The sequence below is a fragment of the Larus michahellis genome, chromosome 8 (genome assembly GCF_964199755.1).
Source record: "Larus michahellis chromosome 8, bLarMic1.1, whole genome shotgun sequence".
Taxonomy (NCBI): Eukaryota; Metazoa; Chordata; class Aves; order Charadriiformes; family Laridae; genus Larus; species Larus michahellis.
Window position 1 is genome coordinate 44,189,912 of NC_133903.1, and position 19,063 is coordinate 44,208,974.

The 19,063-nt window shown below is 36.4% G+C and overlaps 1 protein-coding gene across 1 annotated transcript in view; it reads right to left on the reverse strand.

The window, feature by feature from the left end:
* The window catches only part of AK5 (adenylate kinase 5), a 97,519-nt gene that overhangs the window by 60,662 nt on the left and 17,794 nt on the right, over positions 1-19,063 (reverse strand). The window contains exon 6 of the mRNA XM_074596651.1: positions 15,010-15,201. Coding sequence (XP_074452752.1) covers positions 15,010-15,201 — 192 coding nt within the window. The remainder of the gene's footprint in view (positions 1-15,009; positions 15,202-19,063) is intronic.

Genomic DNA, 19,063 nt, shown 5'->3' on the forward strand with positions numbered 1-19,063 from the left:
GATCAAGGAAATAGAAAGTACAAATCAGAAAACTAGAGCAGCCCACTTACCCTGAGTAGGGAAATGAAGACTAAGAGGAGGCAGGGATATCGTTAAGAAATCCATGTAATGCAACAATAGTGTGTGTTGTAGGAGAAAGATGAAAAAAAGCCCCAAGCCCAGTAAGGATCAAAACGAAGCCTCCACAACCTTTCTTTTATTGTAATTTCATAACTTTACGCTTGTCTGTCCACTACCTGTTCGTTTGAGCTAAGTGAATTATAGAATACCCGAAACTCTAACACTCGAGGTCTAATACCATAGTATTAATACATTGTTGAGATATCAACAAATGGCAAAAACAAGCCAAATGACCCATATTAATTATTTATACAACATTATCTATAAAAACAGCTATAACCATTGCTTCAATTTACACAGAAAATTAGAACTTTTGATATACTAAAGGAGAATCAACTATACAGTTCCTAAACAGAAATTATTTTATAAACTGGGGGTCTTCTCTGTATTAAAGTAGCTTCTGGCTAGTATTCTCTATCACTGCAGATCCTTCACCGTTTCTGCATTTTTCTGTTGGATGAGACTGCATTATGGCGTTTCTCACCCTATGGTTATTTTCAATGTCATCTTGTGAAATGGCAGACAGATAAATATCTGTGAAGCTTCTACCTTTCTATTTGCTGCCTCGTGCTAGTATGGGGTTTTTTTCTGACTATTTCAACCCTTGATTATTTTAGCAGAATAATTTTGATCTTACAGCTGTACAGTGATATTAATTTCTACTGGCAGAACATGGACATTTAATTACAAAATTAAGTGTTTTCAAAGTGTCTGCTTTTGTAATATAAATCAGCTCAGAGTGTGCGGAAGGTGTACCTCTTTCTTTCAACCTTCACCAGTGTTGCAGTAATGACTAGAACTCAAAAGGTGACTAGTAGCTATTTAGACCATTTAACAATTATCCGTTGTTTTTTATTTACCTTAACATAATGAATATTTGATTTATGTTTGCCTTTCTTTTATTATTAAAATGTTACTATTAATAAAATTATTATTAAAACCATTCGTGTTATCCAGACAGAGTGAATGGCATAGGCTCTCACACACTTATGGACCCTGGAAAACACGTTTGGTTTGGGTTTAGGATAGGCTTTAGGAGAAAACACTAATTTGATTGTATTTTCTGCTTCTGAACAGTTAAGGAACAGCTATACAATTATAACTAAGAATTGAATTATAACTAAGAATTAGCAATTGAAAATTAACTCAGTATAAGCTTACAGAAGCACTGTTAAAAGCAACCCAAAGTGTAAATGGGTATTCTTGCATGCTTCTAAGACACAAAAATATAAGAAATGAGATATATATGACAGATTCTAAAATTATCTATAGTTCATATTGGTCAAGATACTCTGAAAAGTTGCAATGTGAATAGGTGTAAGCAATGTAGTCTTTATTTTTAATATATTCAGTAAATTAAAAAAGCGTTAAGATGCGATTTATAAGGATAGAACAAGTTCATTATTAGGTTTTGTGATATTTAGTCTCAATTCATTTGACACTAGGCTTAAAGATATCTTTTACTGCATTTTTTTCTGTTTAAGATTCTAATTAAACCAATGGCATTCAATAAAATGAAGATTTCTTTACCTTTGCAGTGAAATTACTTAGAGTGAAAAAAAATAAAGTGTGAATACATCTCTTTTTTTTTTTTTTCCCCCCTTACAAAAGGGATTGTGGGGGGATTTTAGGTTCCCACTCTGTTTTCACATGGTTTAAGCAGTAGTGAGATAGAAAACAAAGTATTTTAAATATTCCTTTCTGTGTATATAACTTTTTGTTTTAATTCTAAATCAGATGACTTGGATGATCTGACAGCAAAAACCTTTTTAAACAAAAAATAATTTCAGATGATCTTAGGCCTGAACATGTTACGTTAACTCAGTTTTCTGGCATTCTTTGGATACCTGTCTCATTTTTAAGTAATAACAATATATGGCAATGCACTCTGCAGATAGTCAAATTCAGTCGGTGGGTCTCACCAAGCATATCCTAATTACTAATCATTAATAGAATTCCAGTTCCCTCCTTTTGCATATCATAAATCTTATTAGATCTTCTAACTCTTATGGAGTATTATATCAAAAGTAAATTTTTTTTTTCATTCTAGGGGGCAGCCTTCTCCAATAGGCATGATAAATGTTAAGCAGAAAGTATCAATACTTGGACTCACTCTAAAAGTGGACTTGTGATAATTAAAAGAACAAACCCAAGATTTGCAGAGTTTTCAAGACAGTTCAGATATGCGAGTTCTTAAAGCTAATTTTCAGAATCTTTAGTTGAAATAATTATTGCGTTCCATGCAGTCATTGTTGCTAAGGAGGAAACACAAGTTTCCTTTATCTTGGACTATAGTGTTCTAGCTCCCAGAAACCTTTAGAAGTCACTGTCCAAACTTCCAGAAAACTGTAATCTCTTATTTGATTCTATTAGTTTTGAGAGTAGTCTACACTGTCAAAGAAGAAAAATAATTTGGAGGCAGATCCTAATTATTTGTAAAGCTTACTCTGTATTAAAATTATGCCGAGGGAGTAAGGGAACCGACGAAATACAAACACACCATCAAACAAAAGTTCATGTGGACAAGTCTACACTGAACAAACTAGATCCCATTTCCATTAAAAGCTCTCCACTGGGTCTTAGGATGTTGTTGACTTCCTCCTCCCTCCAGTGTGGAAAGGAAGAGCCTACAGAGAGCCTATTTATATATGCTGGCTCTGCAAGCAATTGATTTTGCACACTAGCTAATTTTTAACTGATTCACTGATGTGAACTCAACACACTCTTACCTCATGTAATGAAGATCCTGGGTACTTGCCTGTGGCTTAATTTGCAAAAGGCTTCCCACAAGCCTTCTCTCAGAGCTGTATAACTTTTGTAAATACATAGTCACTGAGGTAGAGAGTGACTCTACATACTTAGGTCCCATCCTTACTCCAGTGAATAAATTAATGCAGGCTTCTATCCCCGCTTAGGACTTTTTTATTGGTCCTTTTCCATCCTCAAGCCAAATCATGCGCTCGAAAAAGGTTAGATTTAGGTCTTGTTTCATGCCTCAAATGTCAGTCATTTTCTACTAAATTTTTTTTCAGGGCACCTTTTTTTTTTTTTTTCCTATCAGCAATGTTCACCATGCTTGTGCAATTCATGGGGAAAAAGAAATTTTGCGATTTCATTTGAACTTTGCTGAATATAAAAAGAGCAACTGTAATCTTTTACTTAAAGAATAATTAATATTTACAAGGTATGTTATCAGGTTATAAAAAATTGTTGTGCAGCCTTAACAAGAAGCTATCAAGTAAATTCTATTGAAGGTTCTCTCTAACATAACTGGTTGTTAAGCTAAGGGTTTTAGAATGGATATCTTTCCAAGAAACACTGACGTGGTTTCTGTTACCAAGTCCTAACCTAACCTATGAGAGAACATCCAGATATTTCACTTATTCTGTATTACACTCACCCTACTAAATTTAGTGATTTTTCTGAGGAGTGGTCTCCTGATTGTAGTTCAAGGATATAATGAATAGTTCTTAAAACCAAACTCATCTCAGAATTCACATGGCTACTGACCCTCTTCCTAAAGTTCAAGGGATACGAGAGAAAATGAATTGCATAAATGAAGAAAAGCCTCTGTTCACAGTACTGGAATTGAGCTCATTTGTGTCTTGCACCCCATGAACAGGGTCAGAGATGAAAGCTAAAATACCCACAAAACCTTTAATGGCCATCACAGCACACTGAGGCGACATACATAGCCTGAAGGACAGCAGAGATAATGTTCTTGTAAAAGAAACAGAAATGAGCTGCCTTGGGTTTATGTGAATCTATATTATGTACAATCTATATAGTGAAATTCTTGCAATAAGGTGCAGATACAAAGAGGATTACTGGATTATTTTTTTTTCATTGTATTAAGGACTGATAAATTTAATAAGCAACTTGACTACAAACTGTATTGCCCACATTTTAGATTCCCTTTTAGTAAGGACTCTGCATTTATACAGAAGTCTGTTCTTTTCAGTAAAGCAGACCAAAGTGCACAGAAGGCAGGACACAGTATGAAACTAGTGAAAAGTACATTTTAAAATTGCCTAATTGGCATCTTGCAGTGGTACAACAGGGAGATGACCTCGGCATTACAAAAACTGTATTATTAGCAAAACACAATGGATGGTAAAATGCAAGAAAAGACAAGACCTGACATGCTAGACAGAGCAGATAACTTTGAAGTACTGGTATTGAAAACGTGAATGCAAACCTTAAATTTGACCTTCTGGTTAAAGACAGGAGGAGAAATCCAGTGGAGGACATAATGAAAAAATACTAAGATTTGCCTAAAACCAACCTAGTTTTAGCAATTTTATTTTTAACAACACAGATCAAGGCGTAACATACGTATGAACAATCCTAGATATATAAATAACCAATCATAGCATGTTGCAGTGAAAAGATGACACATTTTACACATTAAGTCCTTTACTTGCTATACCGTGACTGGCATGAATGATCATGTTGTTGGCATAAAAAGAGATTAACCGTTGAGAATGGAGACAGCAGTTCTTCACAGAAAATTACAATGATAATTGTGACTGCAGTGTTATAGTCATGTCTTGTGAGGCTTCTTTTCTTTTATTATTTAAGTAGACTATTGAGTTGCAGAATGTGATATGGTGACAACAAAGTGAACGGATAGCTATACTCACTGTCCATTAATGAAACAAACTGCAGTCCTCGATCAGATGGAAAGGTACAAATGTTAACCCTGGGATTAGGAAGGGTGGTAATTGTGCAAGAGGATAAAGGAAACATGCTTAGTTATAGCAAAGACAAACTGCAGAGCATTCACAAGAGAGCCTTTGCCAATAATTTTAGGCTATGTCTACATGATACAAGGCAACGCTGTGCAGAGATGTTTGTTCTAACACTAAATGACATACCACAGTTACAAGGAACAAAATAGCCATGTTAATGGCTACCCAATGTGTGAGTATCAGTGAATTTAAGAAGCAATGAAATATTACTTCAGTGAAGTGCTGAGTTAACACAATAGTGGTGTTTCCTAATTCTGGAGTATTTCATACAGTTCCTCAAAGGACTGTTTGATAGATATGCTTTAGTTGTATTAAAAACAAATAAAATCCTCCAAAGAGTTATCAGAAACATTCAAAAGGATATTCTGCAAAGGGGAAGGTGTACTAGGGGAAAGCTGTAGTTCTCGCTTTAGTACTGTCTAGTGTGGTGTGCTCCCTGAGTCACACAACGGATGAGAAGCTCTTCAGCTTTCTCAGTTCGCCACCAACACTGTAGCTACATCTAACCCTGTCTTGTTGAGCATAAATGCTGAAATAAGACTCCAGAATGCTGGAGAAAACTTGCAGAACAGGTCTAGAAGATTAACTGCATCAGACTTTCCGCTCACGGTCTGAGTATCTCTTCTCCATTTTGACACTTAAATGGCTTCCTTCATTACACTACCTGAGCATTCACAAATGTGAAAAAATTTATAATGCATTAAAAAAATAAGAAAATGTAATCTTTTATGTGCCTCCTCTATTTCATGTATTACATCTACAAGAAATGAGTAAATGCTCAAATAATTACAGGATGATACTAGACTGCATGACTAGAAGCCAGTCCACTCAATCTCTTTTCACCCATCAGAACCAAAGTTGAGTATGGCTGATATCAGAACAAACATTCAGTTGCCATATGCATAAGGAAATAGAAATATTTGATAATAGCTAATGATACAAACTTAAGATTCAGAAAATAAGGATGTTAAATACTGGAATTGTAGGGCAGAAGCCACGAGATATAGTAATTTAATAGGACTGTGAGAGTGAGAGCTGAAAGACCATTCTGATTATACTGATGTAGCAACTTGCATGAGTTGATATCCAAAATTTTTCCACCAAATGGCAGCAAAATGGTTTGCCATAAAATCAGGAAGTCAGTAACTATAAACTTTTCACAGGGAAGATCCATCAGTGGTAATCAGAGCTGGAAATCACTAATGGAACTTTGGTAAGAAAGTAGTATTTTAACGGTTACAGCAAAGCATGGCTGAAATGCAATTTTGGTTCTTCTGCTGGATGTTCACAAAATCAGGTGTGGTTTAGGATAGGGAAGTTTGCTTATGGATGCCAAGTATTCCTGATTCAACACAAAAGGACTTCCCAGAGACGAGGTGTTTTGTCCAAGATGGTTTCTTAATGTTTCCTCTAAATAAGAAAAATTAATCTTCTTTAAGCCTCACTTTAATTATAAAAAGGCAATTAGAAGCTAATATTCACCCAAAGGACACAGCTTAATTACCTTAAGATGAAATGTTTAAAGTAACTTGAAGAATATGTAGGGCATGGTATTTTAAACATCTCTAACAGTTCATTTCTCTGCATGATAACTTGGCTTAATTACTTATCTCAGCTTTAGCTTCAGATCTGTTAATTTTAAACACGTATCAGCTCTCACAGGTCCAGAAATGGATAAATCTGGGATAGTATGGCTGTCAGAAACAGCATTCCCTCTCTCTTTCTGGAGTTCCTACATCAGCTTGGCCTATGCATTCACCCGTGGCTAATTCTATAGCCAGACTTGTCAATGTTTGTTTCTTTTTTTCAAAGTCTGCTTATTCATTCAAACTACTGGGGGTACAGCGGGCAGGACAGATTTCAAAAAGCTTGTATTTATTTAAATCATCATGCTTCCAAAGGTAGAAAAAATCATAGTGTTGTACCAATGCTATTCACCTCAGCAAAGAATTTCCACCCTCAAGGCTTCTCTGCTTGCTTGCATGTATGCACAGACGGCAAGTTTCCAAGCTTGGTCATTCTCTGGCAGACATTAATATTTCTGATACACTTAACTTGTTGACAGAAATCATACAATCAGAGGCTGAAAATATTTTGAAGCTTGGAAAGTCTATATGGTGCACATGCTTCCACATATGCACAAATTACTCATCTATCTTTCCCATATAAAATGTGCATGCATTTACAAACAGTTTGTTTAGACACACTTATACATAAATTTCACTTATATACCTTCTTTTGTACGTTCTTCAAAATATCTCACAAAGCAGTAACACATAAATAGTGTTCAGACACAGTGTAAAACCTAGCACTGATGAGAGCAGGCATAAACTTTCTCTAGTTCAGCAGTTCCACAGGAAACAGTTCCAGGTTCTTCCTCATATCCCAATTTTTCTGCAAAAGAGCTACCAAACATAGGAGAGACACACAGACCCTTAATTTGCAATGACAGCTAGATGACTTTCTGTGTCTAAAGAGATCTGGTTACCTGTTCTAGACTTCAAATTACCTTTCATTGCTCTGAATCGCCAAAAAATGAAAAAGTGATAGTAATTATTTCCCATCTCACGTCTCATTTTCCCTGTATAGAAATGTTTCTCATGATTATATAAGCATTTACATTCATGGAGACAGATGAAGATTAAGGAATCACACAGAAAAACAGAGGAAGGCTCCTGAATCTCAAACAAAACCGCCAATCTCAAGGTTCCCACAAATAGCTACCTACATTCCCTGTTTGGTTTGGAAAGTTCCTAAAACACTGAAGTTTTGCTCCAGCTGACATTCAAAGCTATCTGGGTTCCTCTTTGCACCCTTACTTGGTCATGGCCAAGAAACCAGAAGTACCCTGAAAAGCCAGTGTAGTAGTCATGTTAAAAGCATATCTTAACATGTTCCTAACAGGGTGTGCTTAGAACTGCTGTATTTTTGAAACAACTGAGAGGCATTTCAAAATATATTGGTGGCATTGGGCCAATCAATGGGAAATCTCAGTTCAGCACCCTCTACAAAGCAAAGCAAGTCCAAATCCACATGTATGACTTGTGGGGTGAAAGGCTACGCTCAGATACAGACGAGGCTAGGTTCGAGTGAAACCATTCCTGCCAAGTCTGTATCACTTTGCAGCCAAAAATGCAAGATCCAAAGCATCAGATGGCATGCAAATGAGATCCTCAGCCTGCAGCAGAGAAGTGAGAGCATGCGGGGGAGGTGGTGGCTAACAGTCTCTATTCCTAGCATTACTTCAGGGAAGGGGGTGTGGATTTTTTTTTATTTTCTTTTTAAGGATTGTTTAATGCAGAACTGCATGGATGAGAGCAAGTATCACCACCTTAAAAACAAAGGGCAGTTAGTCATTCTGTGTTCTGCCAAACCAGGTGCATGTTCCTCCACTAGCTAGAAGATTCCTGGAGCTGGATTCTGGTTTGGGAGAGGTGCCTGGCAGTGGCTGCGATCAGGACCTACAAGCAGGGTGGAGGTTCAGATCATGCCTTTGCGTAACAGTGTGCCATTGGTAAGATCTGGATTGACCTTAGGAGCTGCTGAAAGGACTGCAGGACCCCCATTTCTCTGGGGAGGTGCCTGGACCAGAACTAAAGGAGGAACAAGTAATTAAAAGTCCTCTGTAATCAGCACTCACAGATAAATAAATAAATAAATACCCCAACCCAAAACCTCAAGTTGGACAGCTATATGTTAGCACAGAAACTTTATAAATGGATTATAACTGATATTTTCGTCAGCTATTGGTAAGTCACAGCCTGTAGCTAAAGTTCATGTCAGTGTGCAGTGCTATAGGAAAATCCCTTTTTCAACCAAATCAAGAGAAAAATTTATATAACGCAGCTCCGTGGGGAATTTTTCTGTGACAGTTGACAGCCATTAGGCTTGTTTGATGCTAATGAGGGCAGACAGCTATATAAGCTATTTCCCTCACCCGCAACTATTTAACTTCTAAATTTGTGCTCAAAATCCATTCCAGCTTCAGCTGCTTTTTCTGGGTTCTCTTTACTTCTCTGACTAATCTGAATGTCATTTTAATGTCTTGCAAAGGCATGGCAAATTCCCTAAGACGACAAGTGAGACAATGAAGATATCAGTGAAATCAGCATTTTATGCTACAGGATGCTTTCCCATCCTGGCTGTTTAAATAAGGGCCAGAGCCCTCTTTTAATGTTTAGCATTTTTGTCTCACTAAAGCCAGCCTTTTGTTTTTTTAATACACACAGACTTATTAACATAACGAGGTTGACACTGAAGCACTGTGTCTACATAGAATTATAATAAATAAGGCAGACTGGGCCTAATCCTGTCTCCAGTACAAGAAACTTCCATTGCTACGATGATGAGCTCTGTAAATTTCTTTTTCTGCCTAGATCAACGGATATGTTCTACAAAGAACAGATAAGCCCCCTGAGAACAGCTTTAACAACTGTGACTGAAAGACTTTTGTAACCCAGTGACCTCCCCTCCAATGACTATACCAATATCTACACTGCATTAGAGTCCAGACAAAGTGGAGATTCAGAGACCCTTTTCAAAATAACCAATAGCTGGGTGATAGGTATCACTGGAGTGGGAACAGCAGAGACTTAAAATCCGTCTGAACAAGGCAGCATAGAGACTTGAAATTTAATTGCCTTTTCCTTTCTACCCAACTTCTCCTCTACCCAACCATCTTCCCACAATTCATTTTGGTTTGATACAAATAACTGGTTTCTGAAATACAGATTATCTGGAGATACAAATCATGCCTATTATCTTGCCCTCCTCACCTCTGATAATTTTTTCCTCTGATAAAAACATAACAGCAATAACCATACCATGACTAAAATTTTTACTTTGCTGAATATGGCTGTTTGCTACCAATGGCTGCATTTTATAAAAATAAGCAGCTTTAATTTTATCTTGCATTTTCCTCAGTGAATTGGCAGTAAAAAAAGCACAACTCTGGTATTTTTCACTGTGTGGGCACTGTCTACTATCTGAATTCTCATTTCTTTCTCTCCAGAACACAGCTCATCCCTATAACTGAGAACAACTTAACCGAGTCAGTTGAGTGGAAAAAAAACCATTTCTTGTAAGCAAAGAGGCTGCTTTCTGTGGGAGATTTTGTTTATGACTTAGAATTAAGGACATTATGATACAAGTGCTACCACCATTATGGTCTACTATGCTGTACTGGTGTGTTCTATAAACTTCCCTGCAGTAGGATGAATTACATCTGATGGGGTGTAAATGAAAAAGTTTCCTAGTTAGAATAATTTTACATCGTAGTAATTTATTCAAAGGTCAGTGAATGTGATTTTCTTGAGCTTCATCTGACGGTGCTTAAGGGCTAGGTAGTTCGTAGCAGCAGGTCTAATAATGATGAAACATCAATATAACATTCAGAAGATAAACGTATTTTGAAATTAACAAAACAATAAACCAGTTTTCAGTTTAATTTTCCAGCTGATTCTTAAGGAGCTCTTTTAACAGTAATCTCCTTTAACAGTAAATTCTCACGAGACAACAAAGGTGTGCTGGATTAGAACTTCAGCTAACACAAACCAGTTTTCTCCCGAAACACAGTTTATCTAGGCTGGGGTGCCAGGGCTGGGGGTTGGGAGGAGGATTAACTTTTTATTATCTGTAACTCACAGCATATTTTTTCAGAGCAAGCTAGCTTCCTCTCAGGACAGAAACCACATTAAAAACATTAAAGCACATTAGTTACATAGGGATTAGGGTTTTTTTTTCTTTTTTTGACTTTTTCATTATGATCTAATTAAAAAAAAAGAAAAAGAGGGAAAACCGTATAAATCAGTGTTAGAAACTGAAGTTATACCATACTGTATCTCTAGAAGTACTGTAGCCAAAATAACGAAGTACCTAACAATGATTCTCATAGGCGAATGATATGAACGATCTAAATATTTTTAAATGAACAGCAAGCACTGCCTAGAAGTTTGCATACACAGACCCGTTTGTTTTGAAGTTCTCTTCTTATGACCAGACCTCAATAGTAGCCTTGGTTTATTGGCCAGGGCCGCGTACACATACCAACTGTCATATCAGCACCTGAGACCAAATATAATAATATTCTAATATTTGCTAGATGGATTAAACTGTGTTCAGAAGCGAAGTCCTCTGCTAAACCTTAGAGTACTTGCAGATCATCTAGGCATTTACATTTTATCCCTTTCATAATTTAATCTAACTAACATCTTCCCCTCCCGCCCCGGTAATTTGTGGTTATTAGTTATTGTCTAGATAAACAGTAGATAATATTGTAAGATTTTTGAAGTTACTGATACAATAAACACAGCATATGCATCTGTTTATAATACTCCATGTCCAACATTGTGGTATCTATTACTACTGTCCTGATACTTTCTGAAATCAAATTTGACTTCAGTAAAGTCAGGTTTTGATTTTAGACCTACTGACAGATTGCTGAAAAGAATTTTAAACACAGATTGTGCATTCATGAAGATATCAGATATTTACTTCTCTTTCTTCATTATAATGAAGTTTACAGTTCTGTTCAATTTGAACAAAAATCCAACATTTTGGATGTTCCAACTTCATTATTCCAAAGAAGTTTTTCAGAAAGTAGGCATATCTTCCCATTCATTACAAGTACTGTAGTTGGGCCCTCGCTTCTTTCCCTGAAAACAGCAACTAGGATCAGACTCTGAGAGCAGTGATACCATGCGCAGACTGACAACAGAAGGCATACATAGCAGCAAACAAGTATAAGCTACGTAGTATACAAAATTATAAAAGAACAAGGGGGAAAAAAAAAGGTGAAGGGAAAGAATTACACTTAAGCAACCTAACCAATGAGATCTGAGATGAAGAAGGTGTTTTTTTAATTCTATTAACCAAAATACATTAAAACCAGAAAGGAATAACTGTTGGAGCAAGAATTCTTTGGGAATTTAGATTTTTATTTTCCTGCTTATACAGTGTCTAAGAGCAGACTGTAATTATATCATATTTAGTTAGATTTCAGTGAATTTTTCTTTTGTCTTTAAGTCTGTTTATTGACGAAGAACAACATATTTAAGTAGATGTTTAAAATTTGACTTGTGGTTCTAAAATTGTAACTCTCCATAAGACAAATGGTTCTGTTTCTTTTCCCTGGGTGAAACCATGGTGCTGGGTAGAATAAATGTCTGAGATTTAGAGCTTTGAATAACACTGACAAGGCGCAGGTATGGATTTAAGAAAATTTAAATCTTTTTTTGTCCTCCTGGTCAACACTGACCTTGCCTGACCTTGCCTCATAGATTCACTCCTCTAGAAATTAGGCTAGTGTAATTCTGGTTTATATTATTCTAGTTCTTACACTGCTCTCATCCACTTAATATTTCAGTGCCTACCAGGTTCAGTGTAATAATCAGCAGGATAAATATGATTTTCTTTCTTGCTAACTCCTTCTGTAGGGAAATAGTGTGCACAAGCACATCAAGTATATGTAGAAGTGTTAATATTACATGTGTATTATACAGATACATACTAGTGAAGGCAAGTTGAAGATACAAGGCTTCCACCAGGAGAAGGTGGTGGTGAAGACTGCAGTAGTTCTTGGATCCTATGGCTTCCTAAGAAAACTGTCTTTTCTACTGTTGGAAGGCTATGAAAAATTATATGATTCGTGGTTTTTTTTCAAAACCAAAAGAAAGCTGAAGTTCATCAGTGAAGACGACAATGGGATCAGAGCCATTTGGAGTGAGAAAACATCTGTTATCTCCATTGATGTTTGCTTAAAGGAATAGGACAGGAAGTTCGCAGAAACAGATTTCCTATTGGACAAATGAATTTCCGACAAATGAATTTCCAACAAATGAACATATGAAAAGAAATTACATTGTCAGAAGAATGTCAAAACTCTATAGATAATGGTGATCTATAAATTGAGCACTAAGAAAAGGAACAAATGGTGACAAAATAATAACCATTTTTTAGAAACACTAATTTAAAATTACAACTTGCTCTGGTGGCACGTAGTCTTCTATGTGGACTTAGCGTATGTTTCCTCTGTTTCAAGGTCATGTGATTTTAAAAAACATCCTTTTGTAGAAATTTTCAGTTGCGTATATCCTCCGGAGTATGCATGCTTAATCCCTTTTTACTACTCCTTTCCCAGCTACTCTTTTTGCTCATTTATCCCCCACCAATTTAGTTACCCTAGGCAACTGCAAAATGTATCTTCCATATGCAATGAAATTCTATGGAAATGAGGTCTGCCATATATATTATCATCTACAGAAAGGAATCCTTTTATCCTCTGGCCATGAAATTACTCATGCATCTAACTCTCAGGGCTTGCAGGCTGTTTTTGCGACATGGAAAGCACAACTGCACTGTAGCAGCTCTAATGACGGGTCAACAACAGACTCTCCCTTCCAAAGTCTAGTTCTCTTCACTTCTACGCTGATGTAAATCTAGGGTAATTTCTAGATCTCTATGAAATTATATTAACACACTTTGAGTAGATACCATATAGCTAAGGAATAAATTCAAATCTTACAGATTTTTTTCATATTGAAGACTTTCTTGACACATTGCCAAGTCAGTGTTTTTTGCATACACTGTTTCCTTGTCCTGTAGTGGACAGTAATATAATGTTTGTATGCCATGTTACCATTTCCATACCCATCACAAACATCTGCCTTCTTCAAAAAGAAAAGAAATATCTAAGGTAAACGGTGCAATTTAAATTATATTTAGAACTCTAAAGAAACAAATCTAAAAATCAGAAGACAAAGCCTCAATAGGAAAAACATCCTTTGTTTACAGGTCTCATCCCAGAAAAGAAATTCTGTCCAGATGTACCACATGCTTTATCTACAAAGGCACATTTTCCCTGAAGAGCTAAGCATGCTCTCTATATGAGGAGCACTTGTAAACGCTATAGAAATGTCAGAAAATACACACTTCCTCAATAATGAGGAAAAACTTCCAAGAATCCCAGTCCTCTCATCCTTCCAAACAGAATTAATCAAAAGCCTCAAACAGAAGAGATAGTCCCTGGAGAAAACAATATAATAATTTCCTGGGATTTTCATTTTTAAATTCAGAAAGGTGTTGAAGTGCATTAACATCATTAGATGACTTTACAATTAAGGATGCTTTGACCCTTCATGAACCTGACCAGCACACAGAATTAGTCATATGTGCTGTGAGCGTAACATAGCAATGTGAACTACCTAGGTTATTTAGGCTACCAAAAGAAACAAAATAGGCCATCTGTGCTCTCATGGTACCATATGTGGTACCAAGTTCTGTGCACTACTACAACCAGACACAGTCCGTAATTTAGAACATGTCAATTATTCAACCGTTGTCAACTGCTCATTGAATTCATCATCATTAAGCACTTAAATACTTCAGCAGTACCTGCTAGCCCTATGTCTATAAAGTACTTCTGGCTTTATTTATGAATGCAGCTTTTGGTATGTTCTGTGTTTGGAGATATTTTCTCTTGCCCCAAATACTGCAGAAATCAGTATTCTTACTGATATCCAAATGGTCTATTTACATTGCAATTTTATTGTAATAAAAATTTTTATCGGTAATGTAAAAGCTTGTAGGAGACCACATAATAAGGCGTATTTAACCCATGATAAGATCATCTATGGACTTTTTGTTTACTGCAGTCAGTCAACAGACAGATATATTTATTCCTTGAAGAACCTGTATTCATTTAACCCTATTCAAGACACGCTTTCTGTTAGAATGTAATTTTTTTCTGCCTTCCTCCCCTCTCAAGACAAAGTACATGACTATTTGCAAGGGATGAAACTGCTGGCACTGGAATAGCAACCAGTGTTTCAAAGCAAGCTCTTTCATGCAAATAATTTCTGAGCAAAGGGTTCGCAAGTAGTTGTCGAAGCAATTTATACCTGCTGCAAAGAACTGATGTGGTGCTTACCATGTCATCTACATGCACATGAATTTTGCTCTGGGTTATTGCATTTTGCAGAAAATAATCTCTCATCAAACTGAAATCTTGCTTTCAGGAACCACGGTGTATACCTAAAACATAATTTGACTCACCTAGCCTATCTTAAAGCAAAAGGTCTAAAAAGCCAAGTATAACCACAACAAGAATTAAGTTTTCAGAGGTATACACTAAAGGACTTACTGTGATGATTAGCCCTTTTTCCTGGAAATATTTAACCAACGGGACAGCATTCTGCTTGAAATTCATTAGTCGTCTTTGAGTGGCTTTCAGGTTATCATCAGGTCTCCCTTGCTGTTCAGCACGCTTCAGTAACCTTTCTTTCAGCCTTTGACTGGAACATGCCAGAAACACCACCAAATCTGGCGTACAGATCTGTGGAAAGAGCAATTCAAGAAGTCTGTAATTAAGTTGACTGTCCAAGCCCTACAGGACTCAGCAATTCCATTATTAGGTGAGGCTCAGATATGCTATATTTGTGTAAGTTGGAACGTGACAAAGTCATTCATTTTATGGGGTTTTTTTTAAGGGAAATTTGTAGGCTTAAGGAAGGGCTTGTTTGTCTTACGTGAAGGTTAGTCAATTTGCTTCACCTGAAATGCTAAGGAAAAAGTTTAATGAAAAATTTTTACTTCACCCAGAAACCTTACCTAGACTGTGTTAATTGTTTGCATTACTAAAAAGTTCCCCTCGCTAAAATTAAAATCTTTAAAAAGAGCAAAATATAAACATCCCATATTCTGCAAGAAAACGGTTGTATGGTTTCCATCTAAAAAGCCTGTAAACAAGGTGGTATTTAAAATCCAGCAGCCACTATGAAGCTGACTGATGCCTAGGACCAGGTGAAAACAGACCTGTTCAAAGATCCAGTTTCTTATAATACTTTCTCCATTTCTCTAAATCTCACCCAAGCTTCAGTGCACTTTTCAAAAGGTTGGGCATGGCAGCTAAGAGGATTTTAATTTCTCCTGTCCTTTTTGGTCTGTGTGGTAAGCACTGTTTCCTCTCACACCCATCCCCACACTAAAGTTCAGGTAGTACAGCCGTACGGCAATGAGAAAAATTTTTTTGAAAATTTAGCTCTTTCCCAGTTAAATTCAAGTTACTCTTGTGGCTTTCAGTGTTCTTCACAACTTTTGGTTACTCATGCTATAGGCAGTTATAGAAGAGATATCTCTGGCGCTTGAGCAGGGGAAGGCAATGATAGCCCCACTTTCTTAGGAATGTGCTAAATGTTCACAGGCAATCTTCAGAGGTCACCACTGGTGGAAAAGACAGAAGTCACTGAGATACCTGAATTCGCATGATTTTAAAAATGGGGTTACAAGTGTATATTAACCATATTGGTAAGATCTGATTTTGTTTTCCTCTACCTGGTTGTTACAAAGGTATCTACCTCTCTTTAAAGACTCACCTGAAAATCTTTTTCTCACTAGCTTAGTGTTGCCTTTTAAAACGTATTAGGACTCTGTATAAGAAGCATTTGAGATAAAACCAAACCCTGTTGCGCACGTTTTTATCCAACTGCAGATCAGGAAGGGTTTATTTGTCTCCCGTACAAGCACAGTTATTTCTGCTGTCTTTACGTACCTGATCTAAAAAGTTCATACTTCAATTTTAACTAATATTAGTAAAAAAATTAGCTTACTATTCTAGAAATGACATCATCTAGTTACATTACAAATGACGGTGGATGCTCAAGAATGCTAAATAGACATTTTTCTCATGTTTCCTATCTATGGAATAATTTTGTCTTTGTTCAGCTTTGTAAATTTGATAGTCAAATTTGAGCTATACAAAAGCATGACCAAAACATCTACATGTATTCTCCTGTGTAAAGAAAGAACTGATTTATATCTTTATGTTCATTATACATTGCTATTGAGGGCAGAACAAACCAATTATGCTTCTAAATTCTCTATCTAGGTCCCTTGACCCAAAGATGTTAAATTGCCTAAAGACAACCATATACTAGATGGAATACTTCAGAATTCACAAGTGGACATCTGAAAATTAATAACCAAGTTTTTTTTAAAAAGTCCTGTCTAGCTGTGTCATTTGAGGGAGTACAACCTGAAGTACAGTCTGGCCTTTTCTCCTGCCAGTCTGAGCACAAAAAGGTTCTTCTGAAGTCAAAAGAAACAAATACAACTTTTTAAAACTGGGATGATGGTCATTAGCCTTTACAAAGGAGGTCACTGACAGACTAGGATATGGAGATGAGGAAGTAGAAAGCGGCTAAAAAGCAGAGCCATTTTCAAACAATACAGGACAGTCTGATAAGAAGCACTGGCAAGCAAGATGGTGGCCTCTTTATCATTACAGAAAATTAAAGAGCATTTTAAAGAAAATCAAATTTTTGGTTTGAGACATGAGAAAAAACTACAAACCAAACCCAAAAATACGAAATCTGGTAATTTTTAATGAGTATCTATTAGACTTTGAAACAATTAACCTTGTAATCTATTTTTTTTAAGTAACTGCCAGTGTCCTACCTCTGACACACATACCTCAACGTCAACATAAAGAGTAACTTTTCCCCCCTTTTCAGACTATTTTAAATAAATAATTGACAGTTATTCTGTCCTTTCAGGGGATGAATTACTTATAACAGTTAATTTTACTACCACATAATAGCTTTAAGGCACATAATTATTCATATGAAAGACTATGAAAGTAAGTTTCTTTGTTAAGATTCCCATGCAACATGGACATTATTAAAGGTAGCTCTGTTAAATTAAGGTTGATTAGTAGTGGACACGTAATGAGGAACCAGAAGTGGGGAATTTAAAGAGCATACAGTAGTAAAGAAATCCAAATAATGACACAGATTCTGGAAAAAAATGCTACAGATTTCGAAGTCTTTTGGGTCATGGAACTCTGCCTCCTGAAAGGGAATGGCTGATGCACATTGCAGCAGACTGAGCACAGAGACATCTCAAGTCCCAGTGTGGACATCTGGCTTATTGGAGCTTCCTAACATACATTACACAGGGACTCAGAAATTACACCTGCAAGTCAGGGGTCTACTAAAGTGAAGGATAAAAGGAGTTTATACAAGTGAGTAGTTTTATTTAGTATTTCCATTTCTGTGGATCCTAATAATAGTGAAGAAAAATGGCATGAAACCTCTAGATGCTCCAAGCTATAGCTGGCCTTCTCCTCACTTTCAACGCTCACTCCCAAACATCTTCAGGACTAGCATCTAACATGTACTCAGATCTGGGAAGTCATACTAGACCTCCTCAAGTGTAGGACCTAAGCTTTTGCATATCACATAAATTCACATATAGAATCAAACCTTACAGAGAGTACTTACAATAAACAGATCTCTCATTAAATTACTAGTGCTGGAGGAAAAAGAGGAAGGAGACAAAGGGAAAGTCTCCTGTTTCACACAAACATGGGAGTGGAGCTTTCCACAGTCAGTCTCAGTTCTTTAAAGAAACTGTGACTGAGTCAGTGCAGCCCCACATGAAGGGAAAGATCTGAAAGCCACCATGACACCATCACGTATGCAGGTTCTCACCTGCCTAGTTCCCACAAACTGCACTGGTTTCAGAGGTCAGTTCCTTCTTAAGAAAATGGGAAAGCATGCCCTGGGCCTAATTTTTTTTTTTTCTAGTTCTAAAATGAGGATAATAATGCGGTACAACACCGTAATTACTGTGGAAAATTAATTAATTAGCTTTTAATTATTTCCTATTGCTTCTTGAAACAGAAGGTTCTCTACAGAAGCTGAGTAGTGGTGGTGGTCTTAATTTTTTGACTAGTAACAGCAACAACACAGAAGACAGTATCAGAATCCTGCGAACTGAAACTATTTTTTTCTGATACTGGCTATTGTAATTTGAAATACATTTCACTCAGAAATAAGAAGTCAGTGAAAACAATGGTTTAAAATTCTCTGTTCAAGAAGCCTAGTTTCAAATGAAGTATTGTATAAAAGGTTTTTTGAAGTGGAAAAAAAAAGTGATTCAAGCACATTTGAGGTAGGAATACAAAGCAGGTTCTGATTATGTGATGCCTCTGTGAATTCATCTTTTACCTGCAGAATACACATCTTTATCATCAGGAAGTAGCTGAAAACCACTTAATAAACACAAGCCTCTGCTTGGTTTTGATGCACAAAAGGGTAACATCTCTTCTATATCCATAGGTGTACAGATCTAATAGTACTTAATATATTTCTCCTACATACATTTACAGCCTTCAGGGTAAACCCTTGAAATGCTAT